The sequence below is a fragment of the Chiroxiphia lanceolata genome, chromosome 13 (assembly GCF_009829145.1).
Source record: "Chiroxiphia lanceolata isolate bChiLan1 chromosome 13, bChiLan1.pri, whole genome shotgun sequence".
In the NCBI taxonomy this organism is placed as follows: Eukaryota; Metazoa; Chordata; class Aves; order Passeriformes; family Pipridae; genus Chiroxiphia; species Chiroxiphia lanceolata.
In genome coordinates this window covers 14,200,059-14,219,007 of record NC_045649.1, presented here as the reverse complement: position 1 = coordinate 14,219,007, position 18,949 = coordinate 14,200,059, and the positions used below count along the sequence as shown (strand labels likewise).

Here is an 18,949-nt window from a genome sequence, read left to right as displayed (position 1 = left end):
CAGGTCCAACAGAGGGCTACAAAGGGCTGCACTGGAGCACCTGTCCTGTGAGAGAGGCTGAGGGAGCTGGGCCTGTTGATGGACCCACTGTGGTCTCTTCCAACTTCACCCATTCTGTGAGTTTGTAGCCCCAGTTCTTTAATAAGGGTTACACTTGGGAAATAAATGCACAACATCAAAACACAACACAGGCATGTGATCTAATCAGTAACTAAAAATTGTCTGCTGCAATGGACACTCAGAAAACAAAGGTACCAAAACTTCCTTTCCCATTCCACTTGAACTGATTGCCCTCAACAGAGACAAACATATCCTGGGACAGGAAGTTTTCATCAGCTTCTGTAATTCCCAGGTCACTCAGTCTTTTCTTGTGCATCTTGCTCTTCTTTGCAGCAGTAGCCCCAAGTTCATTTGCAATTTCACAGTTGCCTTCAGTTTGCCCAGAAGTCCCAGCTTGCTCATAACACTCCAACTCATCAGTCACACACTCAGGTGGTTGTTCTTGCCCGACCTCCTCCACAGAGGCTGTCTCATCACCTGACTGGGTAGGTTGTGTATTCCCTAAGGCAGGAAACAGCAGGAATGTCACCACAGTCATGCAAAACAGCCCCATCACTAAAACCTCAGGGAATTCATTTTCTTCAGTCTTAACATCCTCACCTCATCCCACTCACTCTTTGGTTTGCTACTTTGTGACAGCCACAAATTTCAAATACAAACTATGAATTATTCAATCCAAAAGCCTGGGTGTACTAGATTTACTAGTTTTAGGAGTTTCTTCTAAGAAGAGAAAAATAAATACCTTTTGTTGTCGGTGCTGAAGCACCCTTTACCTCCAAGGGTCCTGGTCTAACCAGGACCACACCATATCCTTCATTATTATGGATCACATTCTTAACCATGGTTATCTTGGGAACATCATAAGGCTCATCTAAGAAGCTCTGCAGAAATAAAAGAAAAATCCCACAAGTCACGTCCAGCTAAAGGGCTGCTAAAGTCTTCCAGTTGTAGGTGGCATCAGTTCCATGTATTGGCTAGGGTTGGATCATTTGCCTATACAAGTGGCATTGCAAAAGGCATTTTCTCTTTCTGGCAGATAAGAAATCAAACCAGTTGACTGCTGTGGTGGCCAACCCAAGGCAAACAAGTACCATTATCATCATAGGTGACATGTAAGAGTTTCAGCATAATGCAGCAAGGCTTTAAGCCAACCTAAACATGAGTTACTAATTCTAGCAGCTGTAAGCTTCTGGAAAACAAGTGCATTGTGCCTGGGACTGACCTTGATGAGTATTCCCTCCTTGCAGTGGTGTATGCCATTGTGGACCAGGGTGCATGTACTCCCTGGATAAATTTCCACACCAGCTCCCTGCAAGACACAATTGGCAGCAGTTCACAAATAGTTCAGGCACATTTACAATAAAACTTGATGACTCCGTTGCAGATCTGTGTGTTCATCTCCCAGTTATCACAATGCAAAATTGTGTTACCACCAATTAAAAAGCAAGACTCAAGGTTGAGGCCACAGGGATTGTATTATTGCCCCCAGGCCAGAAAAGCCAGGTGAAGAGTAGCTGCACAGCCTTGCATTACTTTCTTGTTCTTTAGTCATCCCTCTCAACACCCCAAGCCCCATCATTCTTCACAATGCCCAATCAGAGTTCGTTTCTGTGTTTCTCATCCTTCTGTAAGAATCCATGCCCAAGGTGTCCAAAACAGCATTTCACTGGCAGAACAAACACAGGGTTTCATAAGAAAACTATTTATGGGCAGAGAAAACAGAAAACCACTTTAAAAATATTGCAGGATGTGAATCACTCCAGCAATGCATCAATTATTATTTCATAGATGTCTGCTGCTGCACCATCATTTCCCATCATCCCACTCAAATCAGCATGAGACATTTCAGTGGACACTGTCAGAGGATACAAGACCCCTGGGACCAATCTCTTAAACTCAATAACGTGTAGCTCTCTAAAATTAATTTGTAAAGGTTCTCTCCAGAGCGACACAAGTCACGCTGTGACTGACTGTACCATTTCCAAACAGAAACCTTTGGTTTAAATTAGGAAATAAGGCAGAGTTAAGGATTAGGCTCTACCTTGGCCCCGTAGAGATCAGAGTTCTTCATCACCAGCTCAGCTGACATCCGCACTGTAATGCCTGTGGTTTCACACTGTAACACACAGTTCTCCAGGGTGGTTTTCCCACGATGGATATCTGCATGCACAGAAACCAGTTATTGCTGGATGAAACAGTCATGCAAAGACAAAGCCCTCCCCCAGACAGCCAGCCTTGTAGCATTTTTGCACTGTGATAAAACTCCCATTTTAATTTTATCCACTTTGAGTTAATTTCAGTGATTTGCCCATGCACGGTTTGAACTCGTGCTGTTTTTCTAGAACAAGCAGGAACACTGCTGCAAGGGAGCACCAGCCAAAGGTTTGTCGGCTTTTCTTTTTTAAACAAACAGCAACAATCTTTTCATTACAATCCTAAGAGACTTTTGAATTCAAAAGATACTAAACACATGCATGCAAGTGTTAACAAACATTTTAACATGTGAAAATCAAATGTCTGGTGAGGCAAAGTACTAATCAGTGTTAATCAGCCCCTTCTGCAAAGACAGGAGGCCATGGTCAATAAACTCATTGGATACAATTTAGGATTGGTTGAGTCTCAGTTTGAACCTGCTGTCAGAACCACAGTTTACACCACAGCATATGCCATTCCTCACTGGAGCACTGGCTGGGTCAGCTACAGCTGAGTATTGCCATGGGGGCTTTCTGTGCCAAGAGCAATTCTTTCCTTGTCCAGGTAGCCTGACACAGGCTGTGCAGCAGTCACAGTCAGGTTGCCTTAACAGCAGAACAATGATCAAGTCAAATGATCTTATCCCAGTATAATAAAATATAAGAGCCACAACAGCTTGGAAGTACAGAGTCTAAGTTATTTTGATGTCCACATTATAAGCAAGTTGAGAAGAGGAGGAAGCTTTGATATTTCTACCTGTAAGGCTCCTCTCTACAGTATTTTGTTGAAACTAGTCAACTCCAACACTGGGTCCCAGCTTTAATTCTAACACTAAATTAGGAAAGAGTCACAAAAAGGTCAGGATGCTTTTACACTTACTTATAATCCCCTCCACAGCATCATGTTGCACCAGCTTCAAACCAGAGATCCTCACATCGGCTCCTGTACAGTCAAAAAAGTTGTCCCCTTTGCCCTGCTTTTCTATCACGATATCATCTGGCATCCCATAGCCTGAAAGCAGAGGGGAAGGTGCAGGTGTGAAGCATAACTGGTGACAAAGAGGTGCTCAGTACATAACAGACCTTTAAATTCAAGGTGGAGGCTTAAAACTTGAGGCACTAATACACTGAATAGGATTTTCTACCAAGTGCCCAGGCTACACCCTTACCTGGGCCCCTCTGTGCCAAGGTACAGGCACTCAGAACCAACTTCAAATTTACCTTCCTGGAATGGCACACAACAAAATGCAAAATTAGCTGAGACAGTTGAACAAATGGGTAACTGAGCTCACATTTGCTAAGGCCAAATTCTCACTCCCAAAGTTACAACAGAGCAGGGGGATGCAATGAGGACACACAGGCACCTCCAGTCTGCTTTCAAAGGACACAAATTCACTAGAGCAGGCAGAGGTTTCAAAGAGCACAGAAGGAAAAAGCAGTCATCACCACAACACAAGGAAAAAAGTGCAAAGGACTTGATATTGTTAGTGAGCCTTAGTCAACATGAAACTTGGGTGAAAATTCAGTGTTTGTGTGTTACACAGGCTTGCAGATGAACTCAGATTAAAAAGAAGCTTTCACAAGCATATGCCAACATTGATTTACTGAGCCATCCACAGTTGTCAGCATTCAAACACTCACAGGGAAATTTATGAGCAAGTAAAGCTTTTATTGCTTGTCACTGACAAGAATCATAATAAGGAAAGCAATAATGCAACATGTATTAAAGCAGCACGAGTCCTATCATCTTCTGAAAGCACACACAAACTCAGACAAGAAGTGCCTGAGTGCCAGCTTGTAGCCAAGTACATAAATGAATGCTGCCATGTGCAATTAGAAAGGTTAAAAAAAAAGAAAGAACAAACCGTGAACAATAGGTGGCAGAAAGTTTTAAAGACAGCAAGTAGAATGCAAAGTTAAGTAATTGGTACTTCAATACATGATACTAAGAAATCTTTCCCCACTGCCCCTGGTTTGTGGTCACCCCTGGAGAGGAGGTGCATGGGGCAGTTTACTTCCAGCACATCAAGTGAGAGCAGCACAGCACAGCAAGTGGCAGAGCTGGTTTAACTTCACACCACTACAGAAAGAGGTTAATAGCCAAGGCAAGAGTTTGGGGACTAACTGTCCTACAGACTACCTTGCAGTTTCTCTAGCTATGCTTTCAGCTTGCTTCACACTTCACCTCTGAACTGGCAGCTCTAGTAGAGAGAAGGAAGGCAATGGAAGGCAAGGAACAGAGAAGGAAAGATTCCCCTGGTGCCCAGTGCTGTTCAACACAACACAGTCCTGGCTGTACCCCTGCCTGCATGAGGGGCTCCACAGGAGCTCAAGCCAATTGTCATCCAGTAACACTGATCACAGAGGGGTTGATGCTAAAGGTCCCCAATCCAGCTGGAACAACTACTGCACAAGCAGAAGGGAAGCTCTCAAGTGCCTTTGCATCACATATTTGTCAAGCATGGAAGTTCTCCTTGCCATGACTTCATGCAGCAGCTACTGCTTTAACCTTACTTAGTTCCTGGAAGTTTTTATTTATCCCTGACTTACTACTCTTCGTATTTTCAACCTTGGTACTGACTTGAAAGAGTGGCTGGATTAAAAATAAAAGGTCTACTAAGCAAAGTGACATTTTATCTCTCATGAGTCAGCCCTTCATCCCAAGAAAGCCACCAAAGCAGCAGCTGCTCAGATGAGTGCCAGCAAAGTTTGTCTTGATGCTCCTACTTCAAAGGTTTTTGGCTGCTACTATTGCTCTAATGCCTTATCCAACAAGAGTCCATGTAAGAAGATTAAAAACCCTGACATCTACTCATTCTGAGTGTAGTTGGTACTAGAGATAGGTACTTATATGCCTTGCTCCTTAAAATAGAGCACCTCACCCTTTAATGTGTGCTACTGCAGTGTTGGTATTACTGCTTCCTCAAAACTTGAAAAGCAATAAATACCACCACACACAATTTTAGATCAATGTCAGTCTTGAGATAAATAAAGCATTTTATCTGGGCCCCTTATCCTGCAAGTACACTGGCTATCAGCATGTTTATCTGTATAAATCAAACACACACAAGAGATGGCCAAGAAAGAAAACAACACTCATAAAACAAAAAGGGCAAGAAAAATTCAAGTCCAGAACAGCAGAAAATTAAACTCTCACCCTTCTTCCCATTAAGAAGCTTTGACAAGATAAAAATGCCACTGTATAAGAATCTGAGCTGCACAAGCCCCAGCAATAAACAATTACACTGCAACAGAATGTGCCTGCCTAAAGCAGAGGAATTGCACTGAGTTATCAAGAAGGGTGAGGAGAGAGAGAAACATATCCTAGACAAGGCAAAAGGATTTAAAACACAAATATTTTGCAAGAAAAATCATAGAATGACATATGCTGTGTCTGCTTCTACAGAAAAAAATGTGCTACACCAAAAGGTCCCTCCTTTACCCACATGCTTCACATAATACAGTCATTGCTGATGTGCTCCAAGTGCCATAAACCAAGTTCTAACAGCCCCTGGCTCGTTCCCTCTGCATTCCCCAGGGCTGTACTGACCATGGGGCTCAGTGTACCCCTGAAGCAGTTTAAGACATGCAAACAAGGACATCTCTCAAGTACTCAAGTCAGTGGCTCTACAAACTGAAGCCTCTCAGAATTACTTCTGTGCTTCCTAGATCACAACAATCCAGTCCCTTATGCTTCTGTTGAATCCTCTCTATTACCTATGTAATCCCAATTTATGCAGATAACCAGGAGGAAATAATGAATTCACCATGAATCTGCAATATCTGCAGTTTCTTTGCACCATGGCTAATGAGAGAACTTACTCCAGCCTGCCTTAGACATGGCACTAGAGCAGAAACAGGAATACTTGGAAGAAAAAAGCCAATGTTCCCAGCAAACTCTGCAAAGAGTAAATCCTTATGCAGAGCTAGTTTAATTTCATTCCATTTCCTTGTTTCATGGCCCTTTGTGCTATCAAACCTTCTACCTTCTAGTTCAACTGAGTCAGCAATGCAGAACACGCCATCTACAATGTAATGCCCGGGAAAGATGACAACTGTGTCTCCTTCATAGCAGGCACTTACAGCTGTCAGTAGGTCATTGTGAACCTGCAAAAGACCAAATAAATGACAATCAGCTCCTGAAGAATGCTATAAAAATGGATGCATTTATGCCCTTAGAGCTTGCTTTTCAATTAAATGTTGCTGCTTTTGTAAAGAAACCCTTTGAAATGGCACCAGTAATACACAGTTTCTGCTTTGAATTCAGGAATCGTAGCGCACTCTGGACAAAAACAACTTTAACATATGCCTTTGATGTTTGTGTCATGCCCATTTCCCCATTTCATGAGGGGAAAAACTATCAGCAGACAACTCCTATTACTGCACCTGCACTTGGATATCTTCACCACCAGATTTTGGGTAAAGTTTGTCCATCACCATCCACTGGAACTCATCTGCTTTAATGGTTGAGGGTACAACATGTAAGACCTTGGTACCCATTGTCCTCAGTCCTTTAGCCTGGAGACTTCCATACTTTTGGTAACCAAACACATACCTACAACAGAACAACACAGCCATCAGCTCCTTCTTCAGAAAACACATCCTATACGTTGTGTTATTTTGCTCAGGGCCTCCTCCTTGCACAAACCCACCAAGTACCTCAGCTGAGGATTCTCAATCACTTTTAGCTTTTGTTTTAAGTGCTCTACTTCCTCATACAATTTGAGTCCTTCCACCATGGAGACGTTTTCTACTTCCGAGTCCGAGTCACTGGTTGAGATGCTGTTCCTCACGTTTAGAAACTTCCCATAAAGCTCTTCACACTGAGACAACAACTTCTGGTAATCAGCCACCAGCCCAGAAGGCACACGGTGTTCAAGGATGTCATAATGCCTGCAATTCAGAGCAAGGGGTCAGCATATTTCACATCTACAATTCTCAAAGATCAAACACAAGATTGGAGAGAACCTCAGGAGTTCTGCAGCACTACTTTAGTCAAGATTCTCTGCAGCCTATATTATTACATTACACAATTCATTTGAAAGCAGCAAAACCGGAAAATCTGAACAGACACAAACATTTGACTTTCTAAATAGTTGCCCATCCACCTTGAAAGATGGTACACAATTATCAGAAATTCACCCCAGAAAAAAACAGAGGCATAAGCACAGCTTTTATTAGGATTACAACTTGTACCAGTGTGATGACAGTTATCACTGGGGTGCTTTCTGATGGAAGGTCAAAGATTACAGGGAAAAGCAGGGCTCAGAAATCAAGTGGCAACCTCAGCTGTGCCTTCTCCCCATACAAAGTTTGACCATCGGACAGTGAACGCTGTTAGAACAAACTTGCTTTGGTTTATTGGTGCACAGGGGGTTTTTCCATCTAGTTGTGAGTCACTATTCCCACATGACACTCTCCTGTGGTTCTGCCACAAGAGCATCAAAGGTGTTACACTCACAGTCTCAGTCGAGGCTCAACACAGCGCACAAAGTAATCAAACTCATCCTCCTCCTCCTCGTCCCAGGTCCTCCAGATCCACCGGTAGAAAAACCTTTTGAAGCAAAGGAAGTGTTTAATCATAGAAAGGAGGAGAGCAGAGGCAACAACATTGGAAACACGAATGTAACCAATCTGAGAATTCATCCCAAAGCGTCACCACTTGCCAAATCAATGCTACTGTCAAGTAAGCTGCTTACTATACAGAGAAAGCATCTTTCCTGCCTGCTTTTTAACTGCATCAAGAGTTTTATTTTGTGTGTCTAAGTTCAAAATTCATAATGGCCTGAGTCCCACTTTCATCAAAAGAGAGTAAACAGCTAAAAGCTGGATTTGAAAAACGAGACCGACTCTCTTTGGATCCTCTTTTTTCTTGTGTGGTTTTGGCCAAGCATCCTCCAGCTAAGCTTTCCTTTTGACAATGTAGGTCATTCCTCCGATTTTAGCTTTTTTATCCAGTCCTACAGCCTATTTGTAGAGAGCTTTCCAACAGCATGTAGTGCATGAAAGCAAGGGAGATGGAAAAGAGACAGAGAGATGATAAAGAAAGGAAAGGAAAAAAAACCAGAAGATGTGCACAGACCTCTAAAGAACAAAGAGTAAATTTAGGAGAGGAGGCAAAATGCAGAAAAAAAGAAGAATGTGACAAAAAAGGAAAAATTCACCAAAATTATACAGAAGACAAAGGAACACTATAGCAGAGTCTGCAAGGTGATACAGTCCAAGGAAATCTGGGGTGGAAGAGAGAGGGAAAGCAGTCTCCTCAGAGTCCCAGTCATCAGATTTCCTTTGGAAAGCTTGGCTCAAGGAGCTCCCAGAACGGCCACAAGAATTCAGGACATGACCCCCGGGGTATTAGCAGAGTGTAACTGTCCTACCTGACATGCTCTACAGCCAGTGCTGTCTGGTCAAACTCTCCTGACTCATCATACACAACCCAGAGCTCCTGCAGCAGGATCTGATATTGCTTCAGCTCCAGGAGTTCCTGCATGCACTCCAAGGTAAAGCTGCTGTCCCGTGACTCGCACAGGAAAGGGTCACCGAGCTGCACAACTGCTTTCAGAGACGAGTAATCCACATCAACAACCTGTTGGAACAAAGAGCTGGGAAGAGCTCTCAGAACCTTCGATCCAGCTGAGAAAGGTGGACATGACATGCCTAAGTCAGGAGGGCACACTGGGGTCCAGCTGACCCACACAAACCAACACAAATGGCACAGGACAGCCAAGGCCACCTCTGCAGCTGAAGGGGGAGCCCAGGATTAAGCTGCTCAGAACCACACACCTGGAGAGCCTTTTCCACATTCACAACTTCATTCAAATCCCTCATAATGCTCCTAACAAGGCCACTAAGTTTCTCCCTAGTTAGGTTTCTTGGTTTGCTGCTTTTAAAAAATGGCAAGAGCAATATCCTCAGACTCAAACAAATCAACACTTTACAGTTCTTCAGGACTCCTTGGGGGCTCATTTTTCAAAGTGCCCACAGGATACAAACAATCCAAGGGTTGGTCTGGGCCAGTGAAAGCCATTTTGTCACTAACTGGGCAGAAGACCTGACGGGGTACAAACTTTTTCCCTCTTCAACCATACAATGGAACTGCAAGTTTGAATATCCAAGGCTTGCAACAAAGATGTATGACCTGGACATTGAGAGAACTACAAAAGGAGTATCCCAGCTGAGTCTAAGACAGGCGTATTCAAAGCACAAGAGCTACTGTCAGTACCAAGGTGGGTTAAAAAGAAGAATTTTACTGATAAAAAACCCAACTACATTACAACCAACAGCTCTGGACCGAGTATCCCCTCTGTGCCCTTGCAGTTCTACCTCACAGCTCATTCACACCAACTCGGTGTTCCCTCTTCCCATTTCATGCAATGAACCCTCAGAAAAAAAATTCCTGTTGTCTGGCCATCACTGGCACTTAGATATGACAACATTATTATTATTATTCTTTTCTACCAGCTGGTAAATTTCATAGGTATATGACCAGTCTGTTACAGAGGCAAACGATGCTAATTGGAGAAAAATGCCTGAGCAACAACGTTCCACTTACCCCAACAACAACGTGAAACACATCAGTGCGCCAGACTGCCTGCCAGCCAGATGGCTCAAGGACCTTCTCCAGGTACTCAGCTATGAATCCCTTCACCTCAGAAGCTTTGCAGTCACCTAAAACAAAATTGAAGACAGTACATTGATGCAAGGAATGAAAGAAAAGTCCTTCAGGTAACTGGAAAATGAAAGGCAACACGGTTCAAATGTTCCTCTGCCACCTCCAAAGTTTTCTTTCTTCTTTCTTTCTTCATTCTGTTTTGCTCATGGTCAGAGTCAGCATTTTTGCTGTTTCTCTTAGTATTGAGAGAGTTGGAGAGGCATCTGTTCTGTGCTTCTCTGGAAGAAGAGATCCAGTACTCAACCCTCCAGGTATGGAAGATTTCAGTGCCAACAGTACTAAACACAGAACCTGTGCCTTATCTTAATCAGGCACACAAAAAAATTCAAGTAAGACAAGCTAAAACAGGCACAGAATCCACTGTTAACATCTCTGCCTTCCCATCATTCAGATTTTATTAACTTATATCCAAACCATTGCCTCCTGGTCCACCAGTTAGAGCAGCTGAGGTTACAGCATAAAAAGCATCTCCCAGCTTAACATACAATTGACTCCACTTCAACTGGATCTTTTAAACAGTCACTACAAGAAAACTGACACCACCTTCTTTTTCTCCTTTGAAATTACTTACCCAAGATGTAATCCTGGTAAGCACTAAATCGCTCGTAAAAGAAAAGATGATCGGTGTGAAAAATATCTGGAAGAAGCACATTCCCATCTGGCACAGCCCTTCCCAAAGCAGTCCCCACGTTGCCACGACTGCCAGAATCACTCCAGGAGTCAGCATCTTCCTGATATGCATCTGGGAAGAGGACAGGGAGCAAAGCAAACCCCACAAATTGTCAGTTCAATGCAGTTATCACTCACTCCTCTATTCCCACAGAATTCCTGTTCAGCTTAAGACCTATCATGAACCTGCTGTGTACAACACATCTGAATTATTCTTAGCAAAGAGAGTATCCTACTTGGTTAGTTGCTCTCTTCTCCAGAACATCAGCCCTGTCCCAAAAGAGGGTCTCATTTGTCTCCATCTGCCCTGAGTCACAGTTACTGTATTAATTTACTCTGTTCTCCAGGTTAGATCTAAAACCCTTTAGGTATTACATTGCCATTCACATACATATTAGGCCTTGTTAACCCCTGCCTACATCACCCAGACATGGTATCAGGCAATAACCCAAATTATTTTGGAACATGCACAAAGACAGCTGATCCCGGTTCCCCGGGGCAGACCCGAGCCGAGCCGGCCGGAGCAGCTCGGGCAGCCCGGCCCGCACTGCAGCTGCGGAGCCGCCCCGGGCCCATCGCGCGTCCCTCGGCACCGCCCGAGCGCTGGGCGCGGAGTGCCCGCGTCCCTCCCGGGGAGCCCACGCCCCCCCTCCCTCCCCGCCCGGCACTCGCAGCCCGTACCTCCGTCCGCCTCCTCGGCGCCGTCCTGTGGGCCGGCGGCTCTCCCGGGCGGCAGTGCCCAGCCGTCCCCCTGTGGCCCCGGCAATCCCGGCTCGGCCATGACCGACCGACCGCTCGCCGCCTTCAAACCGCCCGGGCACAACGGCCGCGCCCGCCCTCACGGCCGGCCGCTCCAGCGCCCCGCTCTCATTGGCTGGCGGCAGCCAGCGCGCCGCCGTGATTGGCTGCGGGCAGCAGCGGCCGTTGGGGCGCGGTTCCCTCGGCAGCGCCCGCCGCTCGCCGGTGCCCGCGAGCCCGGCGGGGCTCGCTCCGGAGCGGGGAAGAGCGTTGGAAACCTGCCCCTGTCACCCCAACCCATCAACCGGGGCCGCTCCTGTCAGCGGGGACAGCGCGCCCGAGGAGCGCCCTTCCGCACACAGCGTGGCCGCCGGGGCTGCTCCGTCCCCGCGCAGAGGGATCCGCGGCGCACGGAGGGACGCGCGGCCGCCGAAATGTTCAAACACTCAACCATCTCCCCCCTCAAAAAAAAAAAAAACAACACTCCATACAAAACCAAAAAACCCCACCACACAGCCCTCCAAAACCAGCACCAAACAAACATTAAGGAAAAAAAAAAAAAGAAAAAAGTCTCACCCCCGCAACAGAACGGAATTCTCTGAAGGCCAGGCAGGCCCGCTCCGCTCTGAGCTCTGACCGGTCCGTACACAAACACAAAACACACCTTAAATATGAAGCCCCGGGATCTCCCCTCCGCTCTCTTCCACAACCCCAGCTCTTCTCCTCAGGCAGCTCCGCGCCTTCTGAGCTGTGACCACAGGCGCCGACAGCGATTAAAGCCCAAACAATCGCTCCGGCACAGCAGTGGCCACGAGGGGGCCGCCTCAGATTTCTGACAGCGCGGCCAAACGCCCCCCTCGGCTCCCCGAACATCGCTCGCTTTGGCAGCAGCAGCACAGTGCCCACACATCACCCGCTCAGAGCAAACCAAGAGCCCGAGGCATCCCGACATCGCACGAGTCGGAGCTGCCAAAGGTCCACTGAAATCAACCTTTGTCCATCGCAACCCCAGAAGAAAAGAGAATGTCTTAGTCCCCTGGACTTTTCCTCTGTCAGGATTTAACAATTATACCGGGCACGCATGTTTAACCATACTGATGTAGTTTTCACCTATCATAATTAGTTACAAAATTACAGGCAAACATCTAAATCTCCCCCAAAAGTGCCTTTTTTTTTTTTTTTGGTAAGGTCAGGCTTCAAAATAGGGCTGGGAGGAGAATGGATCAAGAGATTAGATTGGATATTGGGAAGAAATTGTTCCCTGGGAGGGTGGTGAGGCCCTGGCACAGGTTGCCCAGAGAAGCTGTGGCTGCCCCATCCCTGGAAGTGTCCAAGGCCAGGTTGGATGGGGCTTGGAGCAACCTGGGCTAGTGGAAGGTGTCTCTGTCCATGGCAGGGGGTTGGGAGTGGATGATCTTTCAAGTCCTTTCTAACCCAAACCGTTGTATGATTCTGTAAGTAAGTAAGAATTGGGAGATTGTCCCTACGAAACCTGCAGTACCACTGAACATGGTATTATATTAGAAATGAGATCCCCCATATTTAAAGAGTGAAGTGACACAGTTATTCACACAAATTCTTTGCTGTAAATCCACAGCATTGAGATTCTACAGTAAGCAATACACATTTGTTATATGCACATAGAAGAATGTCTCTGATATGAAGGAAACTTCACTGAATGAAGAAAGATTTTTAATCTAACCTCAGCAACACATACTAATAAAATTTTATTCAAGCTGTACACTGAGTTAGGAGGAGTAGAGTAATGGTAAAAAAGAGAAAATAAAAAAGAGTAAGAAATAGTCAAATAGAGAGGAAAGATAACAGAGGAACAGCAACAATAACTTTCACAATAGGAATGGGAAGAAAGAGAATATTTGGAAAGAAAAGGGCTGGAAGGGGGATATTCCACCAAGACAAAGAAGGTCCTCTTTTGGCACTTAGTCCCCTGGTGGGATGTTCCTTGTCTTCTACTTTTTCAACACCTAGAGTGAAAAGAGACTATCAGCATGAAAGGACAGAAATAGCAAACACAACAGGAAGGGAAAAACCAAACAAATAAACAAGAAAGCCCAAATAAAAGGGAGGAAAAGCAGAATGCCAAAGATAGCCTGGAAGATACATGAGAAGCCAGGCTGGTTTTGTGACTACAGGAGCCAAGCTTTGAACAAGCTCTTTTCCTGAGCACAGGAGCTAAATAAAGGATTGAATAAAAGGCATGAGGTGGATACAAAAGGAAAGAAAGGGGTAGCAAGTGAAGAGCAACAAAAAAAACCTCATTCTGTTATACATTTTAGATATCTGCTGTTAAATCTCCACTACCAGAGATTTATGTCCGTAACCTTAGGCCCACTGTCTTACCTGTTCATATAACCTTATGCACAGAGTAACTGTATGCCCGTAGTGCTGTATAACTGTAAAACTATGGGCATGAAGGTCCATATATTATTTAAATGTTTGGATTATTTTTTCTCCAAAGAGATACAATGAATTCAGGCTCAAAATGGGCAGATCAGTTCTTTCCCGCCTGGGTGAAAGACTGGTGATCAGCACAATCCATTTATCCCTGTTTGTTCCGTTTGCAAAATAGCTGGGGGCAGACTGTGTTCCATTATATAAGACTTCCACAGCATTCAGTTAATTATCCACAATCCTTGTAAAAGAGGTGTTTTACTTCAAAGAAACACTGTCATGGCAGCAATTACTGCTGCAAGTGTCCTGGACTGATCAAGCTCCATTTTGCTCAGAAGACTCCACCACGGTTGGTTTCCTTCCCATCACACTGGAAACAGAAACACAGTACTCTTATTGCTGGAAACTTCCCACTTTCCAGCTTGAATGTGCATGCACAGTGCAGACCATCAGTTATTTTCTTGAGTTTAAACAGTTACTTTTCTCCCTACAACGTTTATCCACCCAATTTATCATTGAACATGAATTCATGTTTTCCTGTATCTCTTTTGGTAAGTCACAGTCTGTCTTTCTGTGCACAGCAGGTTTTCCATTCACCTCAGCTTACTAGTTGCCCTTTTTGGCACTTGCCTCCAAGTTTGTTTTTTTTTCTTGAGTAGGAGTGACCATGTCTGTGTGAAGAGCTGAGGACTGGCAATACCTTACATGGAACCTTATCACCCCTGAGCTTGAGAGGAGGAAGAGAAAGTGTTTGTCCTCACACTCTGGGCTCAGCTCTCACACTTTTGAATGGAATCTCATTGCTGCTCCTCCTGGGAATGAGATGTGTGCGCTTAAGTCACCTGGATGCTTGTAAAACACCCAGCCTTATATCTTAAGCCCCAAATATATTTGTTCAGCTGTCCTCCCCTTGAAATATTAAAACAGTGAGGAGTGCTACTATGCAGAACTCTGTCTTTTGAAATCTGAGATAGACTTTCACTCCAAAACATCATATGGCAAATACACTTTGAAAATCACAGAAGATGATTAATATCTTTACAGATATTAGTGCAAGTGCAGCTACAATTGTAAAAGACAATATTCTTTTAGTATTGTACTGGTTTTAACTGAAGAAATGCAAAGGACATATATCCATCTCAGTTGAGAGCACAGGCTATTTATGCCTTAAAACAGTGTCTGCTTAATCATGTTCCAACCTTAAATTACAAATAAAATTAAAAGATCACATAATTTTATGGCATGCAATCAAAAAAAATTATTAGTCAATATAAGGCTTGGAAATCATAAAATATCTATGAAATGTGTGGAATAAGCAGCTGACACAAGCCAGCAGAGCTGTGGTAGTGATGGGAAAGAAACAACAAATATGCACAAAAGAAAAAAGAAATTTAGAAAGAGACTGCTACAGAAGACATTTCTGTGTACTTTGCTTGTTCTTTGCACACATTTTCTTTGTTGCCATGGCAATCACTTTAGTCTTTCTAGGTCTCCATTTGAGCACTATAAAATGCAGTTAATATTTTTTACTGCATATGTTTCAGTAATTCATTTGCAAACCACGTTTATGGCAGGGGATGAATGGTGTCACATGACTGTAGATTGCTCTTAATTAGGTGGCTTATTATATATTGGGTAATGTAACTGATGTTCTTTGACAGGTATTTCATCTGTCATTAGATTTCCTTTTGTAGCAGTAGAAGCTTAAACCATTGGAAACCTAAATAAACTGAATCTAATTAGAAAGGCAATTAAATTTTGAAAACCTGTTCAGTTTCATTCCCTCAAAAAGTCACATCCAGTTATTTTCTTATGAACTATTTTGGAGCTTCCCATATGAGTTTGCATCCAAATATTTACGTTTATCAAAGATGGAGCCATACCACTGAGATCAAGATATCTGTCTTCCAGAAGTTGTAAACGTTAGAGCTGGAAATCATTTGCTTCTACCACTGCTTCTCTCTGTTACCAGAGGATGCTTTCTCATGTGTGCTTTCTAGTGTGTTTTGAGTAGTTTTCAACATCTTCTCAATATTGGCTTCTTCAGGAAGGTACAGCATTGCTTATTTGGACTTTCATGTCTCTAGACCCCTCTTTTCTTGCAATTCCCATTAACTGCTTCCAAGATTCCTACTGCTGAGCACTGAGTTTTTCTTAACCACAAACATGCCTGGTATTGCTAACTCCTTAATCCTCAGAAATGCAAAATTTTGGCCAACTGACCTTGCACACTGAGCCTTGTTCCTTAATAAGGAGGTGGTAAAACAGATGTTAGCCTTTCTGCTCACTGCAGAGGACACTGCAGGTGGTGTTTTCAAGATCCACTGAAGAGCAGACAAAGTAATGTGCTCCAGGACACCCTGCTTTGAGCAGGATCAATGACATCCAGTGGTCCCTTCCCACCTCTCTGTGATTCTGTGAAGTGCTTCACTAGAACGGGGTCCAACTGACAACTGATCTAATTTAGGTGGGCTTTTTTTCCTCTCCTTTTTTTTCTTTTTAATTATTTCATATATATTGAGAGATATCTGCCTCTCAGCTATGCCTGAGGGGGAACATTCAACCTATATGTTGGTTTACAGAAAGAATCTACATAATGCTGGAGAATTCAAGTTCATGCAGAGAGCTTGACTAAGATTCATCTCCAACAGAAGAGCTATTGATCATGCTCCCTTAGGTTTGGGTAGGTCCCTTCTCCAGATACTCATCTCTGGAGGAAGATCTCAAAAGAGCCAAGAAGCAGCCGCTTTTAGAGGCTTCAAAGTTGTCAAGAGCCCCAGAAGAATAAAAGAAGTGTTATGCAAGGTGTCATCAACTGGCTGCAGAGATACAAAAGGAACACAGCCCACAGCAAAATGTTTCCTTTCTCTGGAGACAAACAATAGGCAGGCAGATTGTTCCAACAGATGTTCAAATTGAAATTGAGGGTTGATGGGAATAAATAGGGACCTCGGACTAAAACAGAAATTGTAAACAGGCTTTGGCTTTATGACTAATACTGTGTGATTTATATATTGTATAACAGAGGGAATGATGTATTTTGCCCTATTTCTGTCAAAATTTTCACTGGCATTGGTAAGAAAAGGCGTCATTGCCATCACTGGCCCCTTAACTGCCTGTCCCTCTAGAGCTGCTGACCACATCTTTGAAATGATAGCAAAGATGCTGTGATTAAATAAAAGAATGAAATCATGATAACTGCAGATGCAGAACGCAACAAATAGTTAGGCATAATTATATCAGGAAGAAGGCATGTTTGAAAAGAATGAAAATCACTTGCACTAGTGATTTTGCATGATCATTGCACCTCTCCATTCACTGTAAACAAAACAAAATCAAATTTACCAATGATGCAAAAGAATGCAGCTGTTGGTGATGGGATATGTTGTTTTGATCAGTGCTTCCTTTAGTTTCAGTTGAAATTTGAACATGGGTATTTAAAAACGATTCTTCTATAATTTTGTGATAGTTCAAGTCCTCGAGGTTATTTTTCCAAAGGACAGCTGTGTGGTTATCTTTGAGGACTAATGTGTAGTAGTGATGGATTTGGGGTCTTAAAAATTAGCTACTGAAGCGTGTCAGAAAAGAGACCAATTAGCCTGAAGTGATTTCTGACAAGCACTTGTCAGTGGGCTTATGATTGTCTTAGCAGGTGGTGGTTTGGAAGGTTGGAGCTCTCTGAAATGTGCTACTTCCACTGCTAGTCAGAGCAGTGAGAGACAACCAGTTCATCTGGGGCATTAGAAGCCAGAATAAAGCCTGCAGAGTACACTGGACTTGTCTATTTGCTTTTCTGTGCTCTGCAATCTGTGCATAATCACAGTAATTTTACTACACACTCCATAAATGTGTGTGTATAATAATACTACACCATATAACTACTTACACATTTAAATTGTAAAGCCAATTCCTTTTTCCAATGGAATTCTTAAGGTATTTTGGAGTTTTAAAAATATGTTGAAGGTTTTTCAGGAAAAAATATTTCAGACAAAATACAGGTTTTGTGCTTGGTGCAGTGGGTACTGGGGTACATTCTAAGGTCTGTGGTTTTTAAAACAATAGAATGTGTGACCCAGTGACCCCTAACAACTGCAATCTATTCAATTAACAGAACAGTTTGCATCAAAAAAGGAGCCTTTTTTTTTCTTCCAAAATATCACAACATATTTTGGTTATTTAGGGAAGTGTTTTAATTCAACTATGAAAATAAAGAGATGCATTTCAACCCCAATATGCTATCTTTAAATTGGGCTAGCTAACTAAATAAATATTAAGTAGTGTAAAATAAATTACTATTTTTCTTTTGAATTATCCCTTTAGTTTTATTCAAACCAATTTCCCCTCTGGTGGCCCTTTAAGTAGCTGCAAGTCTCACCTTCAAAAATAAAAATTATAAATTTAGAAGTATTTGAAGCTACTGCATTTCTTTCCTTTGTATACATCTCCACTCTGTAATAGTGTCTATGATGTAGCAGAGATTTCCACTGAGATGGGAAATTTATCTTGTCCAGCTAAAAATAAAATAAAACCCAAGTTACTGATGTTGGTTTTATGCTCTTTTTTTAGATATATCTTTTCTGTTGGGAGCAAAGCAGAACACTGTGTCCTGATGACAATCCAGTGCTATGTCTGTACAGTCAGGCTTCTTCACAAACTAACTAGAGATTTTCCTTAAAACAGGACTGCTGCTAATGAACTATCTCCCTTGCTAACTTCCCTCCTCACTTTCCAGCACAGGAAGAGCACAAAGCAAATATCCAGCACTGCAAGCAGACACGTATACGTAAAAATCCCCAGTGTGAAAAATAGTCTTAATTATATAAAAAATATGCAAAATCAGTAATTTTGCAAGTCCCCCTCAAGCATAAAATTCTGTGGGTAACCCTACTGGATAACTGGATCTCCACAGGCTCAATCCAGCTCACAGCTTTCCCTGCCATGTACAGGCACCATCACTGTGCAACAATGCTCACAGGGAATGAGGAGGCAGCTCAGAACCAGGGTGGATCCATCCTTACCCCTACTTGTGGGTTCTAGAAAATCTTATTTGCACAGAGGACCTGATTTCCCAGATCATCAAACACTCATTCTCCACTGTCCCAACCCTCAGCAGCATTACAAGGAAACCAAATATTTTGAAATAGAGCCTTCAAAGTTTGCTCTTCAAGTGCCGTGTACTATATGTGGCCATTTGAAACTAAAAAGA

At 43.3% G+C, this 18,949-nt stretch overlaps 1 protein-coding gene across 1 annotated transcript; it reads right to left on the bottom strand.

Moving 5' to 3' along the window:
• Window positions 1–213: 213 nt before the first annotated feature.
• LOC116793622 (SHC SH2 domain-binding protein 1-like) lies at window positions 214–18,484 on the bottom strand. Its single transcript, XM_032701571.1, has 15 exons — window positions 18,479–18,484; window positions 16,882–16,886; window positions 11,275–11,387; window positions 10,496–10,666; window positions 9,805–9,920; window positions 8,630–8,838; window positions 7,714–7,806; window positions 6,912–7,145; window positions 6,639–6,807; window positions 6,239–6,359; window positions 3,133–3,264; window positions 2,102–2,220; window positions 1,283–1,369; window positions 803–941; window positions 214–561 (listed from the first exon to the last, which is right to left on the bottom strand). Exons 2-15 carry the CDS (start codon window positions 16,884–16,886, stop codon window positions 239–241), a joined length of 2,031 nt encoding a protein of 676 aa, XP_032557462.1. The 5' UTR covers window positions 18,479–18,484; the 3' UTR covers window positions 214–238.
• Window positions 18,485–18,949: the final 465 nt, after the last annotated feature.